Source organism: Pelophylax lessonae, assembly GCF_965119305.1.
Source record: "Pelophylax lessonae genome assembly, chromosome: 1".
NCBI lineage: Eukaryota > Metazoa > Chordata > Amphibia > Anura > Ranidae > Pelophylax > Pelophylax lessonae.
This window is the reverse complement of record NC_138768.1, coordinates 142396457-142419736: the sequence shown is the minus strand read 5'-3', so window position 1 is coordinate 142419736 and position 23280 is coordinate 142396457. Positions and strand designations below refer to the sequence as shown.

Genomic DNA, 23280 nt, shown 5'->3' with positions numbered 1-23280 from the left:
CTGTGCATCCCTCCATGGATATGCCTCCCCAGACCATCACTGACCCACCACCAAAATAGTCATGCTGAACAATGTTACAGGCAGCATAATGTTCTCCACACCTTCTCCAGACCCTTTCACGTTTGTCACATGCTCAGGGTGAACCTGCTCTCATCTGTGAAAAGCACAGGGTGCCAGTGGCGGACCTGCCAATTCTGGTGTTCAATGGCAAATGCCAATCTCGCTCAGTGAGCACAGTGCCCACTAGAGGATGTCGGGCCCTCAGGTCACCCTCATGAAGTCTGTTTCTAATTGTTTGGTCAGAGACATTCACACCAGTGGCCTTCTGGAGGTCATTTTGTAGGGCCCTGGCAGTGCTCATTCTCATGAGTTAAGGACCTTCTTTGGCCCTGTCCAGCTCTCCTAGAGTAACTGCCTGTCTCCTGGAATCTCCTCCATGCTCTTGAGACTGTGGTGGGAGACACAGCAAACCTTCTGGCAATGGCACGTTCTGATGTGCCATCCTGGAGGAGTTGGACTGCCTGTGCAACCTCTATAGGGTCCAGGTATCGCCTCATGCTACCAGTAGTGCAATTGACCCTAGCCAAATGCAAAACTAGTGAAAAACAGTCAGAAAAGATGAGTAGGGGAAAACAATTCAGTGGCCTCCACTTGTAAAACCATTCTGTTTTGGAAGTCGCCTCTTTGTAGCCCATCTGGTGCCCCTGTTGTTAATTTCATTAACATGAAAGCAGCTGAAACTGATTAATAACCCCCTCTGCTACTTAACTGACCAGATCAATATCCCAGGAATTTAATGGATGCTATACTCTGATTAAAAAGTTCCTTTTTTTAGCAGTGTATTTACACATAGAGCAGGAACTTCTGATGCAAGTCTGGTTTCAACCTTAAGAATTAGAGTAAATGCTCGGGGAATTATACTAGCTGAACTAAAAAGGTTGTCCTCTTCAGGCTTATCCATTTCAAGCATATGCTAGTATTCTGCCTAATGAGGGGAGGCAAACTCTCATTGGGAAGATAAACAACATCAAGGATTACAGAAATAAAAATAATACTGCACATCAAAAGTATTATTCCCAACTCCAGGTTTCCTATTTTTCTTAAAATGTTATACACTGTGCACAAATATTAAGTGAGTATTTTGACTAAATCATCATTTTTTTTGCATATTGTCCAATGCCAAGCTGTATAAACGTAAATACTTATTAGATTTAAGCATATCAGGTGATGTGTATTTGTGTAATGGGGGAGGGTGTGGCCTAAGGTGATCAACACCTTATATCAAGGTGTGCATAATTATGATGCAGTTTCTTTTCCTCAGGAAAAATGGTCCAAAAGAGAGATTTAACGGACTCTGAAAAGTAAAAAATTGTGAAAAGTCTTTCAGAGGGATGCAGCACTCTTGAAATTGCTAAGATAATAGGGCGTGATCACAAAACCATCAAACGTTTTGTTGCAAATAGTCAACAGGGTCGCAAGAAAAGGGATAAGAAAAAAAAAAAAAAAAAAGACTCAAATTAACTGCCAAAGATTTGAGAAGAATCAAACGTGAAGCTAGCAGGAACCCATTACCCTCCAGTGCAGTCATATTCCAGAACTACAACCTACCTGGAGTGGCCAGAAGTACAAGATGTTCAGTGCTCAGAAACATGGTCAAGGTAAAGAAGGATGAAACCCGACCACCACTGAACAAGACAAGACTGGGCCAAGAAATATCTGAAGACAGATTTTTCTAAGGTTATATGGACTGATGAGATGGAAGTGACTTCTGCATGGGCCTGTGGATGGATCAGTAACAGGCACAGAGCTCCACTTCAACTCCCAAGCCAGCAAGGTGTAGGTGGGGTACTAGTATGGGCTGGTATTAATAAAGATGAGCTATTTGGACCTTTTTTAGGTTGAAAATAGACTCAAAATCATAATATTTTATGTCTTTTTAGTTGGCATATTTAGTCTTCTGACATTATATGATAGTATTTTCAGCCAACTCATTTAGTCTTGGTCTCCTCAGACCTCTCCCCACTTGTAAGGTAAGGGTAAGCCGAAAGAGGGAATGGGGGGGGACCACCTGTACAGCGCTTCCACAGGGAATATAAAAAAAGGGGGGTATTCTGCGCTAGAAAATGATGAACAATAGTGAAAAATTGAGTGCAAATAACAAGAAAGCAGCTGGCACAAGATCTACAGACAGTGACCAAAAGTACAATAATAATAACAAAAGTGCAGCGCTAATAATTTAACCACTTTACAACCGGAGGATTTTGCTGTCTTCCGTCCAGGCCACTTTTTGCGATTCGGCGCTGTGCGACTTCAACTGACAATTGCGCGGTCGTGCGACGCCGTACCCAAACGAAATTTACGTCCTTTTTTTCCCACAAACAGAGCTTTCTTTTGGTGGTATTTGATCACCTGTGCGATTTTTACTTTTTGCGCTATAAACAAAAAAAGAGCGTTTATTTTGAAAAAATAACAATATTTTTCACATTTTTTTATATGAAATTCCCCCCAAAAAAGAAGTAAAAACCAATTTTTTTAAAAGTTTTTGGCCAATTTGTTTTATGCTACATATGTTTGGTAAAAAAAATCGCAATAAGCGTATTTTGATTGGTTTGCGCAAAAGTTATTGCGTTTACTAACAAAGGGAAAGATTTCTGTCATTTTTGGTGTTTTTTTTTTAACGCGTAATGGCGGCGATCTGCGATTTTTTTTGCGGGACTGCGACATTGCGGCGGACAGACCGGACCCCTGACTGACATTTTTGACACTTTTGGGGGTACCAGTGACATTACTGCAGTAATCAGTGCTATATATATGCACTGTTACTGTAAAAATGACACTGGCAGGGAAGGGGTTAATTTTATTGGAGAGGGAGGGGTTAATGTATGCCTGGTGCTTACTGACGTGTAGGGGGGGAGGTGACTATGTGATTCATGGACAGATCGGATGTCCAGCTATGCTGAACAGTCCGATCTGTCACTCCCTGTCACTATGGAGATCCGCCCGCTGTGTTTACACACAGCGGGCGGATCTCCAGACTCGATCCCCGACGATCGGGTAAGAGCAGCGGCGATCACCGCTGCTCCTCCCCTGGCCCGACTCCCGCTGTGAATGAAAACAGCGGGAGCGAGCCTCCGGCGGCGCGCAAGCGCCGCCCAGAAGGGGGAGTGTCCAGTCACGTTAATACTACGTGGCTGGACGATAACGAACCACTCTGCCGCAGTAGTATTACTGTGAGCGGTTGCAGAGTGGTTAAAACATCATGAATGCAATGACAAAAACCTCATCCAGCGGAATTGCCTTGGCGACTCCAGACGCAACGTCCACATGCCTCATTACTGAGCCGGCCTTCTATTGTTTCTGCTGACTGGACACACGTGGGACGCCGCGATTGGATCCCCAGCCACCATTGTCTATGTGCTTGCCTGTACCATATCATTGTGAGTAGTTCTTTTAATAAACTTTATGTATGTTGTTTACGGGATTACACTATGGTCTTCTGTATATTCCTTTCCATATATTCACCTGACCATCACGGAGCTACCTTGAGGATTTAACCATTCCACGGCGCTACCCATGGTCCCTTGGAGTCCCTGAGATCTATGTGATAATTTTTACTTGGCGAGGCTCTCTCATTCATTTGAGTAGCCATGGCACTCTGGTAAGCTGCTCCTTGCACTTGTGCACTGTGGTGTCCCCGTTCCACACATTCCCTGGGTGTCACAGGAAGGAAGGATTGTTATCACACTATTTCCTTTGGATTCAGCGTTTTGTTTTTTTTTTTGGACTTTCACTATTTATCCACTTATTCTTTGGGACTTTAGTCACTTATTTTTATTTTTTTATGTTTTTCTCATTCCGTTGGATGAGGTTTTTGTCATTGCATTCATGATGTTTTAAATTATTAGCGCTGCACTTTTGTTATTATTATTGCTTCCACAGGGAACCATAATTAAATTTGATATTGGTGGCGACCTCGACTAGCAAGCCACAAATTCTGCACAAACTATATTTTCCCTTTCCCCACCCATATACTGTAACCCTTCTCTTCTCCCCCCATGTCCCCCCTCCCACTCCCTCCACCCTTCCCAACTTGGTGTTGTTCTGACCGACTTATGATCTTGAAGTAGAAGTTAGAAGGTTTACCAATTTGCTCTTCCCACCCTTTACTCCTTTGCCTCAGGGTGATGCTCTACTTGCCTGTTCGTGAACTTCCCTCCATCCCAATTAGGTGAAAGGAATCTGGGCCCAGCTAAGCTGCCAAACCAAAGTCACTCTTCCGTCTTCTTGTTTCTCCTTCCTCTGCCACCTCGCTCCCCTAACCCCCGCCACCTCCAACCCCTCACCCACTTCTCCATCCACCCGATCAAATCTATTAAGTTCAGTTTTTCTTTTTTGAGGCTAATCGCCACTGTTCTTCTCGTTGTCTCCTCTATTTGAAGCCCGTCACACCAGCCTGGCATTCCCGGAATGGGGATATCTAGTTTTCCACAAAAGTCTTGGGTTTCCTCAGGGAATCTTAATCTTGCTGAACGTCCATCTCTTTTACCTATCAGATGAGCTGGAAAGCCCCAGTTATATTGTATTCCTTGATTTTGCAATGATTCCATGAGTGGTCTCAGTAGACTCCTTCTTAACGTAGCCTGTGCTAGATCTGTATATTCGCACTTAACTTATAGATGGTTTCCTTTTAAGGCTTGTCCAAATCTGGGCCTTGTCTGAGTAGCTCTGGAATCTTATAATATCTCTGGGGGTTTCCGCGGAAATGTTTCCTGGTCTCCTAAGCCGGTGTACTCTCTCAATCTTCATCCCATCCATTTCTCCTCCATCCAACAATGGGTTAAAGATCTTTCTCATTTTATCAAATAGGTCTTCACCATGGTGTTCTGGTAGATAACGTATTCTCAAAATTTTCCTCCTACTCCTATTCTCCAACTTATAAGCGAGGTCTCTATATTCCACTCTTAGTTCTTTTAACTGTCCTTTTAGATCCTTTATTGTCTGAATATAGCTTTCTTGTCTTTTTTTCCAGATCTTCTACACATCTTCTGCAATAAATGAGTCACATCTTTGCGAATTGTTAAGTCAGCTTTTAAAGACTTTTCTAATACCGCAAGCATGACAGCCATTTCTCCCATTGTAAGCAGTTGATCACTTGATATTTGTGCTTGAAAACAAGAGTATGCAGCGCTTGGTGGAAAACACAAAAAAATGAGCAATCTATATTAGATACATAGTGTCACAATATATCAATGTACACTAGAAAAACAGTGAAAGAAGAGTCCGTGGAGAGGAAAAACGTCCAACAGGAAGCTCAGGTGGTGTGTTGAATAGATGTGACCTTCACCAAAACACCCAAAGTAATAGCCTCTTACCAGACTTATATGATCCCCATGACAGAGATCATATAGCGCTTGCAACAAGGGCTCCTCACACTCCACAGCACTCCTCGATTCTTGTACATGTAAAGGATCACCTCCAGCAAAGAACTGCCTTAGTACCATCAAACAATATCCTCTCGTGGGGACATATAGTCATGTCACATGTAGGAAAAAGAGACCTCGCATGGTGTAATACGTTCAAGATATTACTTTTAATAAGAAGTAGATTTTACACTCACATGTGAATCACGACATATAGGCATCAAGTTATGGTCTTGCGGGGATCTCCAGATGAAATGTGCGGTAGCTGCAGCCCGGTCTCCTGAGTGAAGTAACAGGACACTAAAGGGTGTGCATAAAGCAGACGATCACCGGTCTTTAGTGTCCTGTTACTTCACTCAGGAGACCGGGCTGCAGCTACCGCACATTTCATCTGGAGATCCCCGCAAGACCATAACTTGATGCCTATATGTCGTGATTCACATGTGAGTGTAAAATCTACTTCTTATTAAAAGTAATATCTTGAACGTATTACACCATGCGAGGTCTCTTTTTCCTACATGTGACATGACTATATGTCCCCACGAGAGGATATTGTTTGATGGTACTAAGGCAGTTCTTTGCTGGAGGTGATCCTTTACATGTACAAGAATCGAGGAGTGCTGTGGAGTGTGAGGAGCCCTTGTTGCAAGCGCTATATGATCTCTGTCATGGGGATCATATAAGTCTGGTAAGAGGCTATTACTTTGGGTGTTTTGGTGAAGGTCACATCTATTCAACACACCACCTGAGCTTCCTGTTGGACGTTTTTCCTCTCCACGGACTCTTCTTTCACTGTTTTTCTAGTGTACATTGATATATTGTGACACTATGTATCTAATATAGATTGCTCATTTTTTTGTGTTTTCCACCAAGCGCTGCATACTCTTGTTTTCATTCTACTGGGTTGAGGTACAACAACTTTCTTATGCCAGCAGCTGGTAATATCAAAACACTATTTTTCTTTGATTTAGCGCAGTATATACCTGTTTTTATCTCTTGTTCTGGCTTGGTTTGTTCCCCGGGAATCAGGCCTGTTGATGTCCTGTTTAAATCACTTTTCACTTCCGTCTGTTTCAAACGGCTCCTTGCGGCTTATCAGGTGGTACCTTTTCCAAGCTATCTTCATGAATTTTAAATTGTTTTAATTGTATTAGGGCTGACGTTTACTTTCTGCGACTTTGCTGCTGCACCACCTCTTGCTGATCTGCCTGTTTGCTTTGTATAAACTTTGTTTTTACTGTCCCCTTTAAATGTTTTCGCCTTATTAAGGGGTCACCAATGTCGTCAAAACCCAAAAAGGAGTCAATAAGAGAATTTGCAGAAAGGTAGAGACCAAAGGACAAAAAAAATAAAGAAAAGATCTCACCACTTTGTAGAGGATGAGTGGATCAGTGGCCATGGATCAATGGGGAGGAAAAAAAAAAATGTCTGTCAGCTGCTTCAGTCATCCCCTCCGCAGATCCATATGCATTCTCCTGCAGCTACCAAGCCAGCAACACCTGATATCTGCAGGCTAAGGTGGGGGGCTTCCCCTCCCTATTCACCTGGCATCCATTACTTTACACACACGAAGAGACTTCCGTCAGTGAAGTCGTCAACCGAACCGTCCGGACCGTAGCAGTCCTCCACCAAACAGTCCAGGAAGCACGAGTTGGCGGGGAGGCCGGCTGCCTACATTCACCTTCGAGATACGAGGGTGCGAGCCACACAGCCCCAATGGGCTGCGGCAGTCTCCTCTGAGTATCCTGAGAACCTGAGGTAGCGGGAGACGGAGGAAGCCAGCTGTCAGCGGGTGTCCCAGGCCTCGAGATGGAGCGAGGCGGCTAGATCCCGAAGCTCCATTGCGTCATGTAGGTTGGCACCTCAGCTGTTCCCGCCGCTCACGTTCGAGCCATGCAGGCTCCTCCCCCAGATGTCAACAACTGCTCGCTCTCCCACCAAGATTGGTGTGATAAAATGCTTTCCCCTGCTTGTAAATGCAGTCCAGCGGCTAATTAGCCGCTAGGATTGCTTTTACATGAAAGCCAACTGCTGACCGTAAAAAACAATACCAAGATGATGCCTAAATCTGCAGGCATCAACCTGGTATGATCACTCAAAATTTAGCGACATATCAGTACGTTGCTGACCCTTGTTGGGCATATATTGTAAGGTTTTGGATATCTCCATCCTTTCTGAAATACTTGGTCAATCCAACTACCATATTATGTGTCCAGCAGTGGCTGGGGTAAACCACTTCTTAAGTAACATTGTAATATATAGGATATGTCATCTTGGCTGCTTGTTGAATACAATCATGGCTTATGTAATCATGTTTTTTAACAATTCATATTTTTGGAAATAAATGATATTCTGTTATATATATATATTTATGTGGTCATATTATTGCCTTTAAAGTCACAACCAAGAGGAGGTATTTCTTACGTACATACAATTAGACTAGGGATGTTGGCAATTTTAAAACACTCTTACTCATCTGAGATAATTAATTATATTGTAAGGTTCTTTCTTTTTTTCATGCAGCCTGTGGGCTGAACGAAAAAAAAAAAAAAAAAAAAAAAAGAGAACCTAACAGATTCCTCCATTCACATCGATCAATGCGGATGATGAAATCTCTTTCAGAAAGTGTGTGGTATGCACACCATTAGACCTCCCAGCATCCACCCACTTCTAATGATGGGCATACATACAATTTTCTTTTTTGAACTTCAGCCTATGGGCTGAAGGTAAAAAAAAAAACAACACAGCAGATTCCTCCATTCGCATCGATCGATGTGGATGAATAAATCTCTGCCAAGAAAAGTGTTAAAAAATAAAGGGCGAAGCATAGGGGAGATCCGCTCTCTGTGTCCAGCCCATTCCCTATGCTTCGCCATATATGCTCTTTTTTTTTTTTTTTTTTTTTAACTGTGGTGGTGAAATAATTTCCTACAGCGCAGCAATCATTGATTTACGTATATGCCGAGAGCACGTGCTGTTGATGTCAGAATAAATAAATCATTGCTGCAGCTGATGGGCATACCTGCAAAGCAAACAATGATTAACAATAAAACCAGTAACAATAAAACATTACAATATAATAGTATACAGTGCAGTAAAACAGTAGAATGGTGGTATCTGCCAAAAAAAAAAACTATGGTTAACAATGAAAAACAGTAACAATAAAACTTTACAGTATAGCAGTATATTATAAAGTACAGTAAAACAGTAAGAACAGAAAATTAACTTACTAAAGCGACAACTATTTTTGGCATTTTGGTTTTTATTATTTATTTATTTTTGTAAGTGTAAAAAAACGTTAAGGCCCCATGCACACGGGACGTTTTTAACGCCGCTGTAAGCAGCGTCAGGCGTTTTCTTTTTGCAGCCTAAAAACGCCCCTCCATGTTATTCTATGGCCTCATGCACACTCAGACGTTTTTGAGCTGTAAGTGGCTTAGACGTTTTTAGGCTGCAACAAGAACCCACCACCTGCGCGTTCTGAGGACCAGCGTTACAGCGTTAAAAACGCCTGACGCTGCTAAAAGCTGAATAACTTTGCTATAACGTTGCTTAACGTGCGTTAAGCCACGTTATACGTTTTTTTTTCTTCCATTCAAAATCAATGGTTCCCTATGGGATCCTATTGATTTGAATGGAGGTCGCACCGCAACACCGCAAGTCGGATCCGACTTGCGGGGTGACTTGCGCTGTGGGAATCTTGAGGGGGAACGCCACGCCAAAATGGGAAAAAAACGGCGTGGGGTCCCCCCCAGGGTTCCAAACCAGGCCCTTCGGGTCTGTTATGGAATTTGAGGGTAGCCCCATGCCGAAAAAACGGCATGGGGTCCCCCCCAAAATCCATACCAGACCCTTATCCGAGCATGCAGCCCGGCAGGCCAGGAAAGGGGAGGGGACGAGCGAGCGGCCCCACCCCCCCTGGACCACACCAGGCCACATGCCCTCAACATGGGGGGGTGTTGGTGCTTTGGGGCAGGGGGAGCTCTGCACCCCCCACCTCAAAGCACCTTGCCCCCATGTTGATGAGGACAAGGGCCTCATCCCCACAACCCTGGCCGGTGGTTGTGGGGGTCTGCGGGCAGGGGGCTCATCGGAATCTGGAAGCCCCCTTTAACAAGGGGGCACCCCAGATCCCGGACCCCCTCCCTATGTGAATGGGTATGGGGTACACTGTACCCCTACTCATTCACCCCATAAAAGGCAGTGTATGGAAATAACGACAAGAGACGTTTTGGAAAGTTTATTAAAAATCTTCATCCGACTCTTCTTGTCTTCTCCTCTCCGGGGTCTTCTGCTCTTTTGCTGTCCGCCCTTCTTGTCTTCTCCTCTCCGGGGTCTTCTCCGGTGTCTTCTGCTCTTTTGCTGTCCGCCCTTCTTGTCTTCTCCTCTCCGGGGTCTTCTGCTCTTTTGCTGTCCCCCTCTTCTTGTGTTCTTCTCTCCGGGGTCTTCTGCTGTCCCCTCTTCTGCTGTCCTCTCTTCTTTTCTTCTCCTCTCCGGTCTTCTGCTCTTTTGCTGTCGGCTGTCGGCTGTCTTCTTCCTCCGGTCCTCCTCCGACGACGTCTCCGCTGATTATGCCTATCTCCGGTCTCTTCAGCTTATTATATAGCCATTAGGGGCGTGGCCCCGATGACGTCATCTGGAGGCCCCCGCCCCCTCATGTCACATATGACGTCATCTGTGACATGAGGGGGCGGGGTCTCCAGATGACGTCATCGGGGCCACGCCCCTAATGGCTATATAATAAGCTGAAGAGACCGGAGATGGGCATAATCAGCGGAGACGTCGTCGGAGGAGGACCGGAGGAAGAAGACAGCCGACAGCCGACAGCCGACAGCAAAAGAGCAGAAGACCGGAGAGGAGAAGAAAAGAAGAGAGGACAGCAGAAGAGGGGACAGCAGAAGACCCCGGAGACAAGAACACAAGAAGAGGGGGACAGCAAAAGAGCAGAAGACCCCGGAGAGGAGAAGACAAGAAGGGCGGACAGCAAAAGAGCAGAAGACCCCGGAGAAGACCCCAGAGAGGAGAAGACAAGAAGGGCGAACAGCAAAAGAGCAGAAGACCCCGGAGAAGACCCCGGAGAGGAGAAGACAAGAAGAGTCGGATGAAGATTTTTAATAAACTTTCCAAAACGTCTCTTGTCGTTATTTCCATACACTGCCTTTTATGGGGTGAATGGGTAGGGGTACAGTGTACCCCATACCCATTCACATAGGGAGGGGGTCCGGGATCTGGGGTGCCCCCTTGTTAAAGGGGGCTTCCAGATTCCGATGAGCCCCCTGCCCGCAGACCCCCACAACCACCGGCCAGGGTTGTGGGGATGAGGCCCTTGTCCTCATCAACATGGGGGCAAGGTGCTTTGAGGTGGGGGGTGCAGAGCTCCCCCTGCCCCAAAGCACCAACACCCCCCCCATGTTGAGGGCATGTGGCCTGGTGTGGTCCAGGGGGGGTGGGGCCGCTCGCTCGTCCCCTCCCCTTTCCTGGCCTGCCGGGCTGCATGCTCGGATAAGGGTTTGGTATGGATTTTGGGGGGGACCCCATGCCGTTTTTTCGGCATGGGGCTACCCTCAAATTCCATAACAGACCCGAAGGGCCTGGTTTGGAACCCTGGGGGGGACCCCCACGCCGTTTTTTTCCCATTTTGGCGTGGAGTTCCCCCTCAAGATTCTCACAGCGCAAGTTGCCCCGCAAGTCGGATCCGACTTGCGGTGTTGCGGTGCGACCTCCATTCAAATCAATAGGCTCCCATAGGGAACCATTGATTTTGAATGGAAGAAAAAAAAAACGCTGCTAAAAGCAACGTGGCAAAACGTGCAATAACGCCAATGGAAAAAGCTACTGAAAGCACGTTTTTACAGCTGCTTTTTCCGGCGTCAGAACTAACTTTGACGTACGTTTTTTCTAACGCCCCGTGTGCATGGGGCCTAAACGTTCCAGGCTAGGGTCTCTCAAAATGCGATAGCCATCTAACACCTTTTGAGACCCTGTGTAAAAGTCTGCCCTAGACTGTGCCATGCTTTACCCTATACTAATAATTTATTAGTGTGTGGTAGCGACGGAAATAGTCCCCGATGCAGAGACCAGGTTGGCTAGGACAGGATAAACAAAAAAAAGTGGGTGTCCTGCCTATATCCTACAGACACATCTTCTTTGGGGTGCTCTATGGGTCGGGGTACTAGGGAGTACATCCGGAAAATGCCTCTTATGCAGTCGGCTCACTGCATCTGGATTGTGAATTTGGGCCAGAGCACCTTCTGGATACAGAAGAGCTGTGAGGATCTCTTCCTGGAATTTTAGGAAGGATCCACTTCTTCCTGACGCTTTGTATAGCACATAAGCATTCAGAAGAGCCAATTGGAATAAGTATACAGGACACTTTCTTGAGCCAGCAACTGGCCTTACAGGCAATTAAGTACGGCAACATCATCTGGTCGTTGAAGTCCACCCCTCCCATGTTAAGGTTGTATTCGTGGACACAGAGGGGCTTCTCAACAACACCATCATTGCAATTTGGACTGTTGTATCTGCGTGAATGGGGGACAGAGCGAAAACATTCCGTGTGTCCCTCTACTTCACTGCAAGCAATTTATTACACTTCAAGCAGGCTTCCCCCCCCCCCCCCCTCGTCTAAGTTGGGAATCGACAAGCCGTTGCAATAAGGTCGCACTGTGCCACATGTACCAATTCCAGAATCAAAAAGGTGACCCTCTTGTGTAATAACTGTCCACGTATAAATGGTACCCCTTTTCGAAAAAGGGTGACACCAAGTCCCAAACAATCTTACAGCTACTCCCCATGTAGTCTGGGCAGTTGGGGGGCTCCACTTTGCTATCTGTTCCCTCGTAAATCCGGAAACGATATGTATAGCCTGTTGCCCTGTCACTGAGCTTAAACATCTTGACCCCATATCTCACTCCCTTGTTGGGGAAAACTGGTTGAAAACAAGGCGGCCAGAAAATGTAATCAGGGACTCATCAATGCAGACAGCTTGTTGAGGCATATACAAGGCTGCAAACTTTTGGTTGAGGTGATTTACAAGGGGCCGAATTTTGTGGAGCTGGTAATATCCAGGGTCACACTGAGGATGACAGAGTTCATTGTCATTAAAATTCATGAGCTGCAAGATTTGCTCGTATCTAGTCCTGCCCATGGCAGCAGAGAACACAGACATATGGTAAATTGGGTCAGTGGACCAATATGACCGCAACTCACTCTTTTTACTAATGCCCATGATGAGGGATCAGCCCAGAAAGGTTTGAAATTCGGAAACAGTGATACGTTTCCATGTAAATTCTCTGGCAAGGGCCAAATTTGTATTTGCGGAGATAAAATGATCGGCATATAAATTGCTTTGGTCCACAATAGATCTGTACAGATCTTCCGTGGAAAAAAGCTCATAAAAATTCTAGGGGAGTAAAATCGTCTGTTTCCACCTGAATTCCGGGTTGGCCAGTGAATGGGGGAACTATAGGCGCTGTAGAAGTGGTGGGCTCCCAATCGAGATTTGCAAGCGCATTAGGAAGAACACTATGGGCTCTACGGGCCTGTCTTTGAATTCTTGGTGGCTGTGGGACACTACTTGTGCTAGCCACTGCACCAGCTTGAACTGCACTTAAGGGACTCGCCACATCACCAAGTGTTACTGCAGTGCTGGTTTGACTATGACCAGGATGTACTAGGCTGCTGGTGCTTGCTAGTTCACCAGAAGGTTAAACGGCACTAGTACGGACACTGTACTGCATACGAGAACCCTCCGATTGTTCCACCTCAAACAGAAGAAGGGGGTCGGGTATGGCTGACCTTCGCACGGATCACTACTCCGTCATCAGAGCTGTCAGGGTGCCGCTGCTCTCTACAGGTTCGAATACTGAGCCTGATTCTGACAGTGAGGCTTCCCCATCGCTCTCATCTGTCATGCTCAGCATCATGTAGGCCTCTTCACTAGTCTACCTCTGTTTGGACATTTTGGCCAATAAATTTATAGGTACCTAGTGTGACTTACAGGTAAAAAAGCACCTGGTTGTCAAGGACTGTTTGAACCAAAAATGTAACTGCTAGTGCTAGCAGAGATCAGGCCTGACTCTGCTAATGCTGTGGTTTATGTGCTGTGTATTGGAAGTGAGAGTAATCCCTATACTGCACTTCTTGGGGGCTGGGCGGAGGGGCTAAACGCAGGTGCTGGCAGGTGTCGGAGCTGATCCTGCTAACGCTGCATTTTGGGAACACTATACTAAACTATTGGGGGCGCTGGTATAGTTCTGATCTGATCAAAGATATTGATCCGTTCAGACACTATACTAGTAATGGAGGTGTTTAGTGTGTGTGTGTCACTGGCAATCAAATCTGACGCTGTCCTGGATTGACACTAACATTAACGCTAACTGATTTCACCTGTGACACTAATAGTGAGACTGTGACAGGGCAAAGAAGGGGTTAACTGGGGGTTAAATATTTATTAGGGGAAATATGGCTGGTACCCTAAACCTATCTGGGACTGTCGCTAACTACCACTAACTGCCTCTCACACTAACTTGCGTCACAAGTGACACTAATACAGTGATCAGTAAATTATCTGTATACTGTATATAGTGTACACTGACAGGGAGTGAAAGGGTTAAGTGGGAGGTGATCAGGGGGTGACAAATATGCCTATGTGTACTGGTGTCAGTGTAGTGCTTGCACTGTCTGATGTTCTCTTCTCTCACGCTGGAACCGAAAAGAGCTCAAGGAGAGAAGATTGCATCATTTCCTGTGCCTTTGTTTACATTACACAGGCACAGGGCGTTCTGCAATTGGTCAGAACTGATCACCAGGTCCAGGCCAAAAATCATTGGCCTGGACATGATGACTGATCGGTTCTGAACCGAATCAGCACATCGCAGGAACGGCGGGCACGTGTGCGTGCCCCCCCCATAGTCCCGCGGGCGACCGATGTACAGTTATGTCAGTTTGAGACACTTTGCCGCAGTAAAACTGTGGCGGGTGGTCGGCAACTGGTTAATGATGGTTACATTTACTGTAATTTTCTGTAGAAACTAATTTTCAAACATTTTAAATCCAATTGCTGTGGGTGATCCCCACGCTTTTTTTTCCCCTCTGGTTTTTGTAAAGTTCCTTATATTATATGTACAATATAAGGGGTACAAATAAAAATACAGACACTAAACGGATTTACCTGCAATAACCGCCTTGTTTTGCTACTTCCGCCAGAGAGAAAATGCAGTCAGCAGTTGCTAGGTGATTAACAGCTTTAGACACTGAATGATAATGTTCTCCAAATTTGCTATAAATAAAACAACATTAATTAGAAACTTGAATCATGTACAGGTAAGACTACTACAATATGTATGTTATGGTAACCAAGTGAATTCCAGGAAACTAAAGAGCACATGTAGTAGGAAACTATTAACATGCCAAAACAAGGCATTCATGCATTTTTCTATAACTTCATATGGAAAAAAAAAAAAAAAAGGAAGTTCAACAGTGGATATACAGTATAACAGTTTAGGTGTCTGCTTCTAGTTTCCAAAATAATTGTTTGGCAAGAAAAAAAAATAGTTTTATAATCCTTTGGGCACATGGTAGCAAAATGAGCCTCGATTTAGGCTCACCTTATTTATTAGTCTACATTCAAACCTGCAATTAGGCGCAACACATGCAAGAACCCCATGGGGAAGGAGGGTTCTTGGCGATTAGCCGTAGAAGGCAGCCCAATTGAAAGCAATGGGAGTCTACTGGTTCCTGCAGTTAATTGTGGCCACTGACATATAATCAGTTATGTAACAAAATATGGTGTAGCGCTAGTATACTAATTCTTTGAACTTAACAGTCCATATGAACAATAAACACAGATAATTGGAAGGATAGGTCCGTCAAAAGAAAGGAGGAAGGAAGTGCTCCCCAAATCTCATATCAAACTTTCACCATCCTGAAATCCAGTGTATGGAGACCACCACCAAGTAGAAGAAATGGCCCCTTACCGCAACGCAATGATCCCCACCACAGAGATCATTGACCGCTTGTAATGGAAATCAGATGGACCAAGTAGATGACAGTCCAGCTCACTAGGAAGATTTCAATGGCTCCACTCGATGTGAGTACATAAATAAAAAGAAGGGACAACTCCCATGGTGAAATACCGTCACACATTTATTTAGACCAAAAAGTAGGTGGCAACTCACATTTAGATGGAGATATTACAGCATATATCTCGAGGGAGCAATCCTAGGACCTGGTTCCAAACCAAGAAGATGGCCGCCGCGTCCCCTCGTGTGTCTCAGCTCGGCGTGCCGCAGGCTCCTCCTACGCGTTTCGTCAGCCAATTGACGTCGTCATTTGGGGAGCACTTCCTTCCTCCTTTCTTTTGACGGACCTATCCTTCCAATTATCTGTGTTTATTGTTCATATGGACTGTTAAGTTCAAAGAATTAGTATACTAGCGCTACACCATATTTTGTTACATGCTATTTGACCTTATACTCTAATATAGGATCAGGTGTTGGCAGCTGTATATGATACATATGGTCATTGTGACCTTTTTAGTATTTCATGTATTTTGTGTATTTACAGTTCTTTGTGATTTTTCACTTTGATTGTAAGCATATCCTATGCTGATCAGTTTTAGCGCAGCAATATCCCCAAAAAATTTTTTTATATAATCAGTTATGCAATGATCACCTGCGAGTGATTAGCCCTAGATGCAGACAGCGATTTTTTTCCAGTGGCGGCGATTAGCTGAAGGAGCTTGTACCCTACCATTGCTTTCAATGGGGCTACCTCCCACAGCTAACTGCTGGGAACCCCCACTTGGGTTCTCGCATGTAATACAGTGTTGGACCCCATGCACATTCTGCCATTGCTTACATTTATAATAGGTTTGTAACTTCCATGAGCAGGCAAATCTTGAAAACATTAAAAATATTTAATGAACCGGAGGATCCGCTGTGTATTTGCTGCACACGCAGTGGATCCTTTAGTTAATTGTAACTGCTTAACATTTCATGGGCTTCGTATGTATTGATATTAGTATACCAGGAATGTCGCCAGTAAATATTAGTTGTACATTTTGGTTCCTATATTGGCCCAGGTTTTATAAAAAGGGCTCAATGTAAACCCAATCAACAGAGATCTCTGCTACCATCTTATTATTAAAAAATAACTTACTCCCTAAAACAAGACAAGATCCCAGAAAACTCTTCTCTTTAGAGAAGCTTCTCCTGCCTCCACCTAACAACTGTACTTTTATCTTCTCCATTAGCCCTGCCCCCCACATTTATTACCTTTTGTACCACTTGACCCTCCTTTTTAGACTGTAAACTCTAACGAGTAGGGTCCTCGGATTACTCATGTTGTAAAAAGCTACACAAATCCTGCATAATAATACTCAGGTGCTGGGAAGCGAATTGTAACACGCACTACATCTACTGCTATAGGTCAAACTTCGAAAAAGAAACAAAGTAAATATGACCTAATTGCAAAGTTTACTGCCCCCCCCCCTTTTTTTTTATTTTTTTATTTATTCATTCACAACATTCAGGAAAAAAAAACATAGTACGTTCCCACAGATGGAGTTGGGGTAATTCTTAACATAAGTAAAGTTATAGTAATAAAGAGACAATGTCATAGAACATTTATAAAATAAAACATGAACCCTTAACTCGTAACCCTTTAATGGGGATAAATATAAATGAAGATCTTCCTAAAACAAAACTCCACACAAACAGCTAAATTACAGTTAAAATATACATAATGTGTCCTCCCAAGGCTATTTCACCCCATGCAGCTTTCAACAGCTTCCCAGCTTCTGCAGAACTGCTGTTTATCAGATTCGACAGAGGCAGGGGAGCAGCTGCCTCCAGGACAATTGTGATGGTGGGGAGAAGCTGGAGCAAGAGGTGTGGACTTCTAGATGTTCTTAGGAAAATAAAGATTGCATGGTGCTGGATCCACCAAAGCTTTGCTAAACAGATGTGTTATGCTAAGGTCAAGAGTTGTGAGTACAATAGTTCCACTGCTATTAAACAAATGTAAAACAAGCAAATGGTCTTTCGGACCACAACCACAGCATACAAACTAAATCTCCAATGTAGCCCCAAAGAAGAAGGCCAGACCTAGTTTGGTGAATATTTGAATTGGCTCCAAGCAGGCGATCAAAGAGCTCTGTGACGTGGCAGTATGTCTTTCTCATATACAAGATGTCGGATTTCTATACAAGACGCCTTGATTTGTATACAAAATGGCTGATTTAGATCAAAATGTCTTTAAGGAATTCATCTCATTTCTCTTTTGATTTCTTTACATGTGTCACTGAGCTTGCAAAAGCTAAAAATATATATAAGCTGAGATATTTCTGCCCGCAAAAATACTCCCCATCTCTCATAAAGAGGAACCCTGTCTGGACAGCTTGACCGCAGAACCATTAATATCTTCTACAAAAGTCCCTTGGGAAACTCCTGATGAGCATCACAAGAAAATTCCCCTGATGACAGAAAATCACAATATAGAATTAATCCTATGCTTACCATAACTAATTGCTAACCTTGATTGGACAAAAGATCTTAATAACAACCCATTTCTTGTATGTGAGATCTTAATAACAAACCCATTTTTATACGTCATATAGTATATTTAAACTCCAACACGCTGTAATAAATCAGGTCATTTTTTGTTCAACTACTCGGAGTCTTATTCTGATCTCATTATATATATATATATATATATATAGCTATAAATATTGTCTGATTTGGTATCACTAACAAGTATTTTGTACCTGAGGAAAATTCCACAACATCTGTAATGAGAGGCAATGGGTAAAGGTTCTTGGCAAGCTTTAATACACAGTAATCAAAACTTGTGAGGATCCAAGGTGAGTGGGATAGGTTGGATGGATTTATGGTTGAAGCAAACTGTCACAGACAGTGGTCCATATTCAGAGATAGAGCAGCAGTCCAGGAAATACAGGAGTATACCTGAGGCTGTATGGAGATACGGATGCAAGAGAGGTACCTGGGCCACAATTGAAGCACAGCTTGACCCCAGGATGCTCTGGGATTAGTATGTGAGACAGGATACTCTGGGGCCATTACGAGACATTCGAAGCTCAAGCGTTACTGATTCACACGGGAGCACAGAAGTTGCTAAATACAATCAAGGTCAGGCTGTTAGCTTGGCTTGTCAAAGAGCAATATGCAATTACTCACATAGGCAGAATTAAAGATTCAAGCGGGGAGATGTTGACGGCTTCGGTAGCTATTGACAGTTTTTTTCAATATAGTTATACTCCTCTAGAGTCTCTTACAGCACTATAGAACTGGTTGGGTACCTAAATCAATCAAATTCCCTTTCCCTCCCTTGACTTAGAAAAACAGAACGAACTGGAACAGAACATTTCCCTTGAGGAAGTGCAGAAAGCGCTGGGTTGCCTGCAGTCTGGCAAGGCTCCTGGTTGAATTCTATTCCCTATATCAGGATCTGTTGGCACCTAGGATTATGTCCCTCCTTGCTCAGTCTATCTCCCTGGTTTCTTTACCATATTCCATGTCCGAGGTTCTTGTGATGTTGGTGCCGAGGCCGAGACTCAGAAGATGGTGCCTTCTATAGGCCAATCTCCTTGACTAACCCCAACACCAAAATACTGGCCAAAATACTAGCCTGTCACCTGGCTAAGGTGATGGAGGAACTAATCTATGTAGACCAAACTGGGTTTGTGCCTGGTAAGGGTACGGACATCAACATCCGCTGACTATTTCTTAATTTAGTTACAATCCACTCTTACAGAGGCACAAGAGTCATTGCTTTGTTGGATGCGGAAAAGCTTCTGACTCGGTGAAGTGGGAGTATCTTTGGGAGGTCCTGGGGAGGTTTGGATTGAGGCCTAGATTTATGCAATGGCTGGGTATGCTATATAAATCCCCTCAGGCGAGAATTCGTACTAATGATGTTATCTACGGTTATTTCCCCCTGCAGCGAGGGACCCGCCAGGGGTGTTCTCTATCGCCCAGCTTTTTTGCTTTAGATCTAGATCCCTTGGGCATATTCATAATAACAGCCACATCCAGTGTCTCCGGGTTGGCTCTCTGGAGGAAAAAAATTTGCTTTATGCAGATGATACTCTGTTTTATCTACATGACGCTTATTCCTCCTTGGGGCAGCTGTTGAGGCTTTTGATATCTTTGGGCGTTTTTCAGGTGTCTGCATCATAGTTACATAGTAGATGAGGTTGAATAAAGACATCAGTCCATCCAGTTCAACCTTTATAGGTGTGTGTGTGTGTGTGTGTGTGTGTGTGTGTGTGTGTGTGTGTGTGTGTGTGTGAGAGAGTGGCCTGCTCATTTCCCATAACCCTGAATGTTATGATCTGTGATATGCATGTCCAAAAGTCTTTTAAAAGTAGCCATACTCCCTGCAGCTACCACCATTTGGGGGAAGAGAGTTCCACATTCTCACTGCCCTTACAGTGAAGAACCCCTTTCGCAGCATAAGGTTAAACCACCTGTCCTAATCTCATTGAGTGGTCACGTGTCTTCTTGCACTCCTTGGGACTAAATAGTTTTTTACTTATGCTAGGATCACCATTGATGTATTTTTAGATCGCTATCATGTCCCCTCTCAGGCATCTCCTCACCAAGGAGAATAAATTAAGCGCTTGTAATCTCTCCTGATAACTAAGGTCCTCCAATCCCCTAATTAGTTTAGTTGCCCTTCTTTGGACTCTCTCCAGTTCCAGTACATCCTTTCTGAGGATTGGCAACCAGAACTGGACAGAATACTCCAGGTGTGGCCGAACCAGGGTTTTATAAAGTGGTAGGATTATAGTTTTATCCCTGGAGTATATCCCCTTCCTTATCCAAGCTAATAGTCTGCTGGCTTTGACAGTCACAGCCTGACATTGCATGCTACTACTTAGTCTATCCTCCACTAGAACCCCCAAATCCTTCTCCATTCTGGATCCCCCCAGAGGTTCCCTCCTAGAGCATAATTTGCTTTTATGTCTTTTTTCCCCCAAGTTTAATACCTTACACTTCTCTATGTTAAATCTCATTAGTCACGTAGTTGCCCACTCTGTTAATTTGTTCAGGTCTTCCTGTAAGATTTCTATATCTTGTTGAGAAGTTATTGCCTTACATATCTCTGTGAGGTCCGCGAAAACTGAGATTGAGCTACTGATTCCGTCCTCTATGTTATTGATGAATAAATTAAACAACCTTGGTCCCAGGACTGAGCCCTGGGGGACCCCACTTACCACTCTAGACCAGTCTGAATACACGTTATTTATCACCACCCTTTGGACACGCCCATGTAACCAGTTCTCTATCCAAGAACAAACCCTGAGGTCGATGTCTGCAGACCTTAGCTTGTATATTAAGCGTTTGTGGGGAACAGTGTTGAATGCCTTAGCGAAATCCAGATACACCACATCCACAGGTCTCCCCCTGTCTAGCTCGCAGTTCACCTCCTCATAAAATGTTAGCAGATTGGTTTGGCAAGAACGTTTTTTTGTGAACCCGTGCTGATTATTGCTGATGATACTGTTGGCCTTAGAAAAATCTTGGGGGGCGTGGCCGACTTCCGGGATGTGAGCGTTCTTTCCTAGCTCCGCTGCCGACCATTAATCCGACATAGAATCCTGATCCATCCGAGGCCTGATTTACCTCCACACTGCCCTCGGAGTCTCCTTACCTCCTCTGGCATCCTCCAGCGATGGTCAAGTATGGTAGGGACCGGCCGGCTTCTCCCGATCGGGAGCCGGGTCCCTCGAGGCAGATCCAAGATGGCGCCCGTTCGTCTCCTCCACACAGTGCGCTCGAAGCTGCATCACAGTCATCCTGGCTGGGGGACAGTGCAGAATGGCCGGTGCTGTCACCGGAGGCTCGACCCGGGGTGGAACATGAAGAACATCCTCCCTCTCAGGTAACGGAGCCCACGTTGTCCCAAATCATGGAGGCCATTAAGACCTGCCACACATCCCTGGCCTCGCACATTGACGCCCTTAGAGTAGACTTTTCTCTGCTTAAGGACGATGTCCAGAAGATCAGACAGAGGGTCACTACCGCTGAACAGCGCCTTAGTGCAGTAGAGGATGATGTCTTTCCTATTCCTGCGGCCCTGCGTGATATTCAGGCGGAACAGAAGGCTCAGGCGGCAAAGTTGGGGGACATGGAGGACCGTCTCCGCCGCAATAATCTCCGGTTTTTGGGATTCCCTGAGGGCGCAGAGGGCAAGAATCCGGAAGCGTTTGTGGAATCATGGCTGAAGCAGACTCTGGGACCTGATACATTCTCCCCGCTCTTTGCTGTGGAGAGGGCACATAGGGTCCCATTCAGGGCCCCCGCACCGGGTGCCAGGCCCAGGCCTTTGCTTGCTCGGATTCTCCATTACAGGGATAGAGATGCAGCCCTGCGAAAGGCCAGGGATTCCCAGGATCTACGCTTTGATAATGCCATAGTTACTATCTTTCCAGATTTCTCAGCGGCCACTCAAAGGCAGAGGGCCGCGTTTGTCCATGTTAAAAAGAGGCTCCGGGAGCGTCAATTTCCCTACAATATGTTGTATCCTGCTAAATTGCGTGTGGTGGCTAAGGGCAAGACGCAATTCTTTTTGGATCCTGCGGAGGCTGATCAATGGCTAGACTCTCTGGGCAGAGGATGAGGGACTGGGAGACTGTTAGTTACACCTTTATTGTTCTGTTACTCTCTGACTGGGCCCTCTCCCTGGATCCCGCTGATCTGTGGTGCCATTGTATCTCTGAGGGGATTTGGGGGCTTTCCACATTGGATGTGTCTTTCTCTTGATCTTTTGCCTCGGATGGACACAATGCTCGGGCTCGAATGCTCGGTAGCTCTCTAGGAACACCCCTTCTACCTGTTTTTCACCCTTCTTTAATGACTTGGTTTTGTTCAGGGTTCAAGCTCGGGCAAGTTGGGGCTGCGGGCAGGGTGGGGGGTTTTGTTTTTTGTTCGGGGACTGTTTTCATACCTTCACAAATTATTTCTCTGTTTTCTGATCTCTGTATGGTACTGTCTATGACTCGTGCTGCTGTGCTGCCCCCTGCTGACCGGTCCTGGCATGGACCGCTTCCCCTGGGAATGATGTTTCTGCTCATCGGGACGCGGACATTTTTTCTGATACTATGGCTACGGACACACTAACTGTACTGTCCTGGAATGTCAGGGGCCTAAACGACAAAGTGAAGAGGGCCTTGGTGTTTAATTATGTTAACAAATACAAACCACAGGTGATATTCCTCCAAGAGACGCACTTGACTGGGTCCAAAGTTCTGGCCCTGAAGAGGGCGTTTGTGGCGCATGGTTTTCATTCTATGTTCTCTAGTCATGCTAGGGGGGTATCCGTTTTAGTTACAAGAACTCTTAAATGCTCGGTGAAACATGTTGTTACAGATGTCTATGGGCGATATGTCATTGTTCTGCTTCAAATTGATAATGCGGTTTATACATTTTTATCTCTTTATATTCCACCTCCATTCACTTTGGCCTTTTGGGACAAGGTGATGGCACAGCTGCTGCAGGTGGCGGAGGGCCCTCTCCTGATTGCGGGGGATTTCAACACCGTGGTGTCGCCCGATATGGACAGATGTCCGGGGGATGGGTCGGCTTCCTCTCCTCTGGCGGCCTCGATGGAGAAATACCGTTTGGTGGATTGCTGGAGGTGGAGGAATCCGACGGGAAGGGAGTTCTCCTGCTACTCTGCCTCCTATAAAACACTCTCTCGGATTGATTTGTGCCTTGTCTCTCCAGATTTGCTTTCGAGAATACTGTCTGTCTCCTATTTACCCAGAGCCATATCGGACCATTCTCCTATGCTGGTTAAGCTTAGCCTTTCCTCATCGGTCGGATACAACCTGTGG

The 23280-nt window shown here is 45.1% G+C and overlaps 1 protein-coding gene across 1 annotated transcript in view; it reads right to left on the bottom strand.

The window, feature by feature from the left end:
- The window catches only part of MSH3 (mutS homolog 3), a 429495-nt gene that overhangs the window by 90426 nt on the left and 315789 nt on the right, over positions 1-23280 (bottom strand). Inside the window, 1 exon segment of the mRNA XM_082257605.1 lies at positions 14593-14700. Coding sequence (XP_082113731.1) covers positions 14593-14700 — 108 coding nt within the window.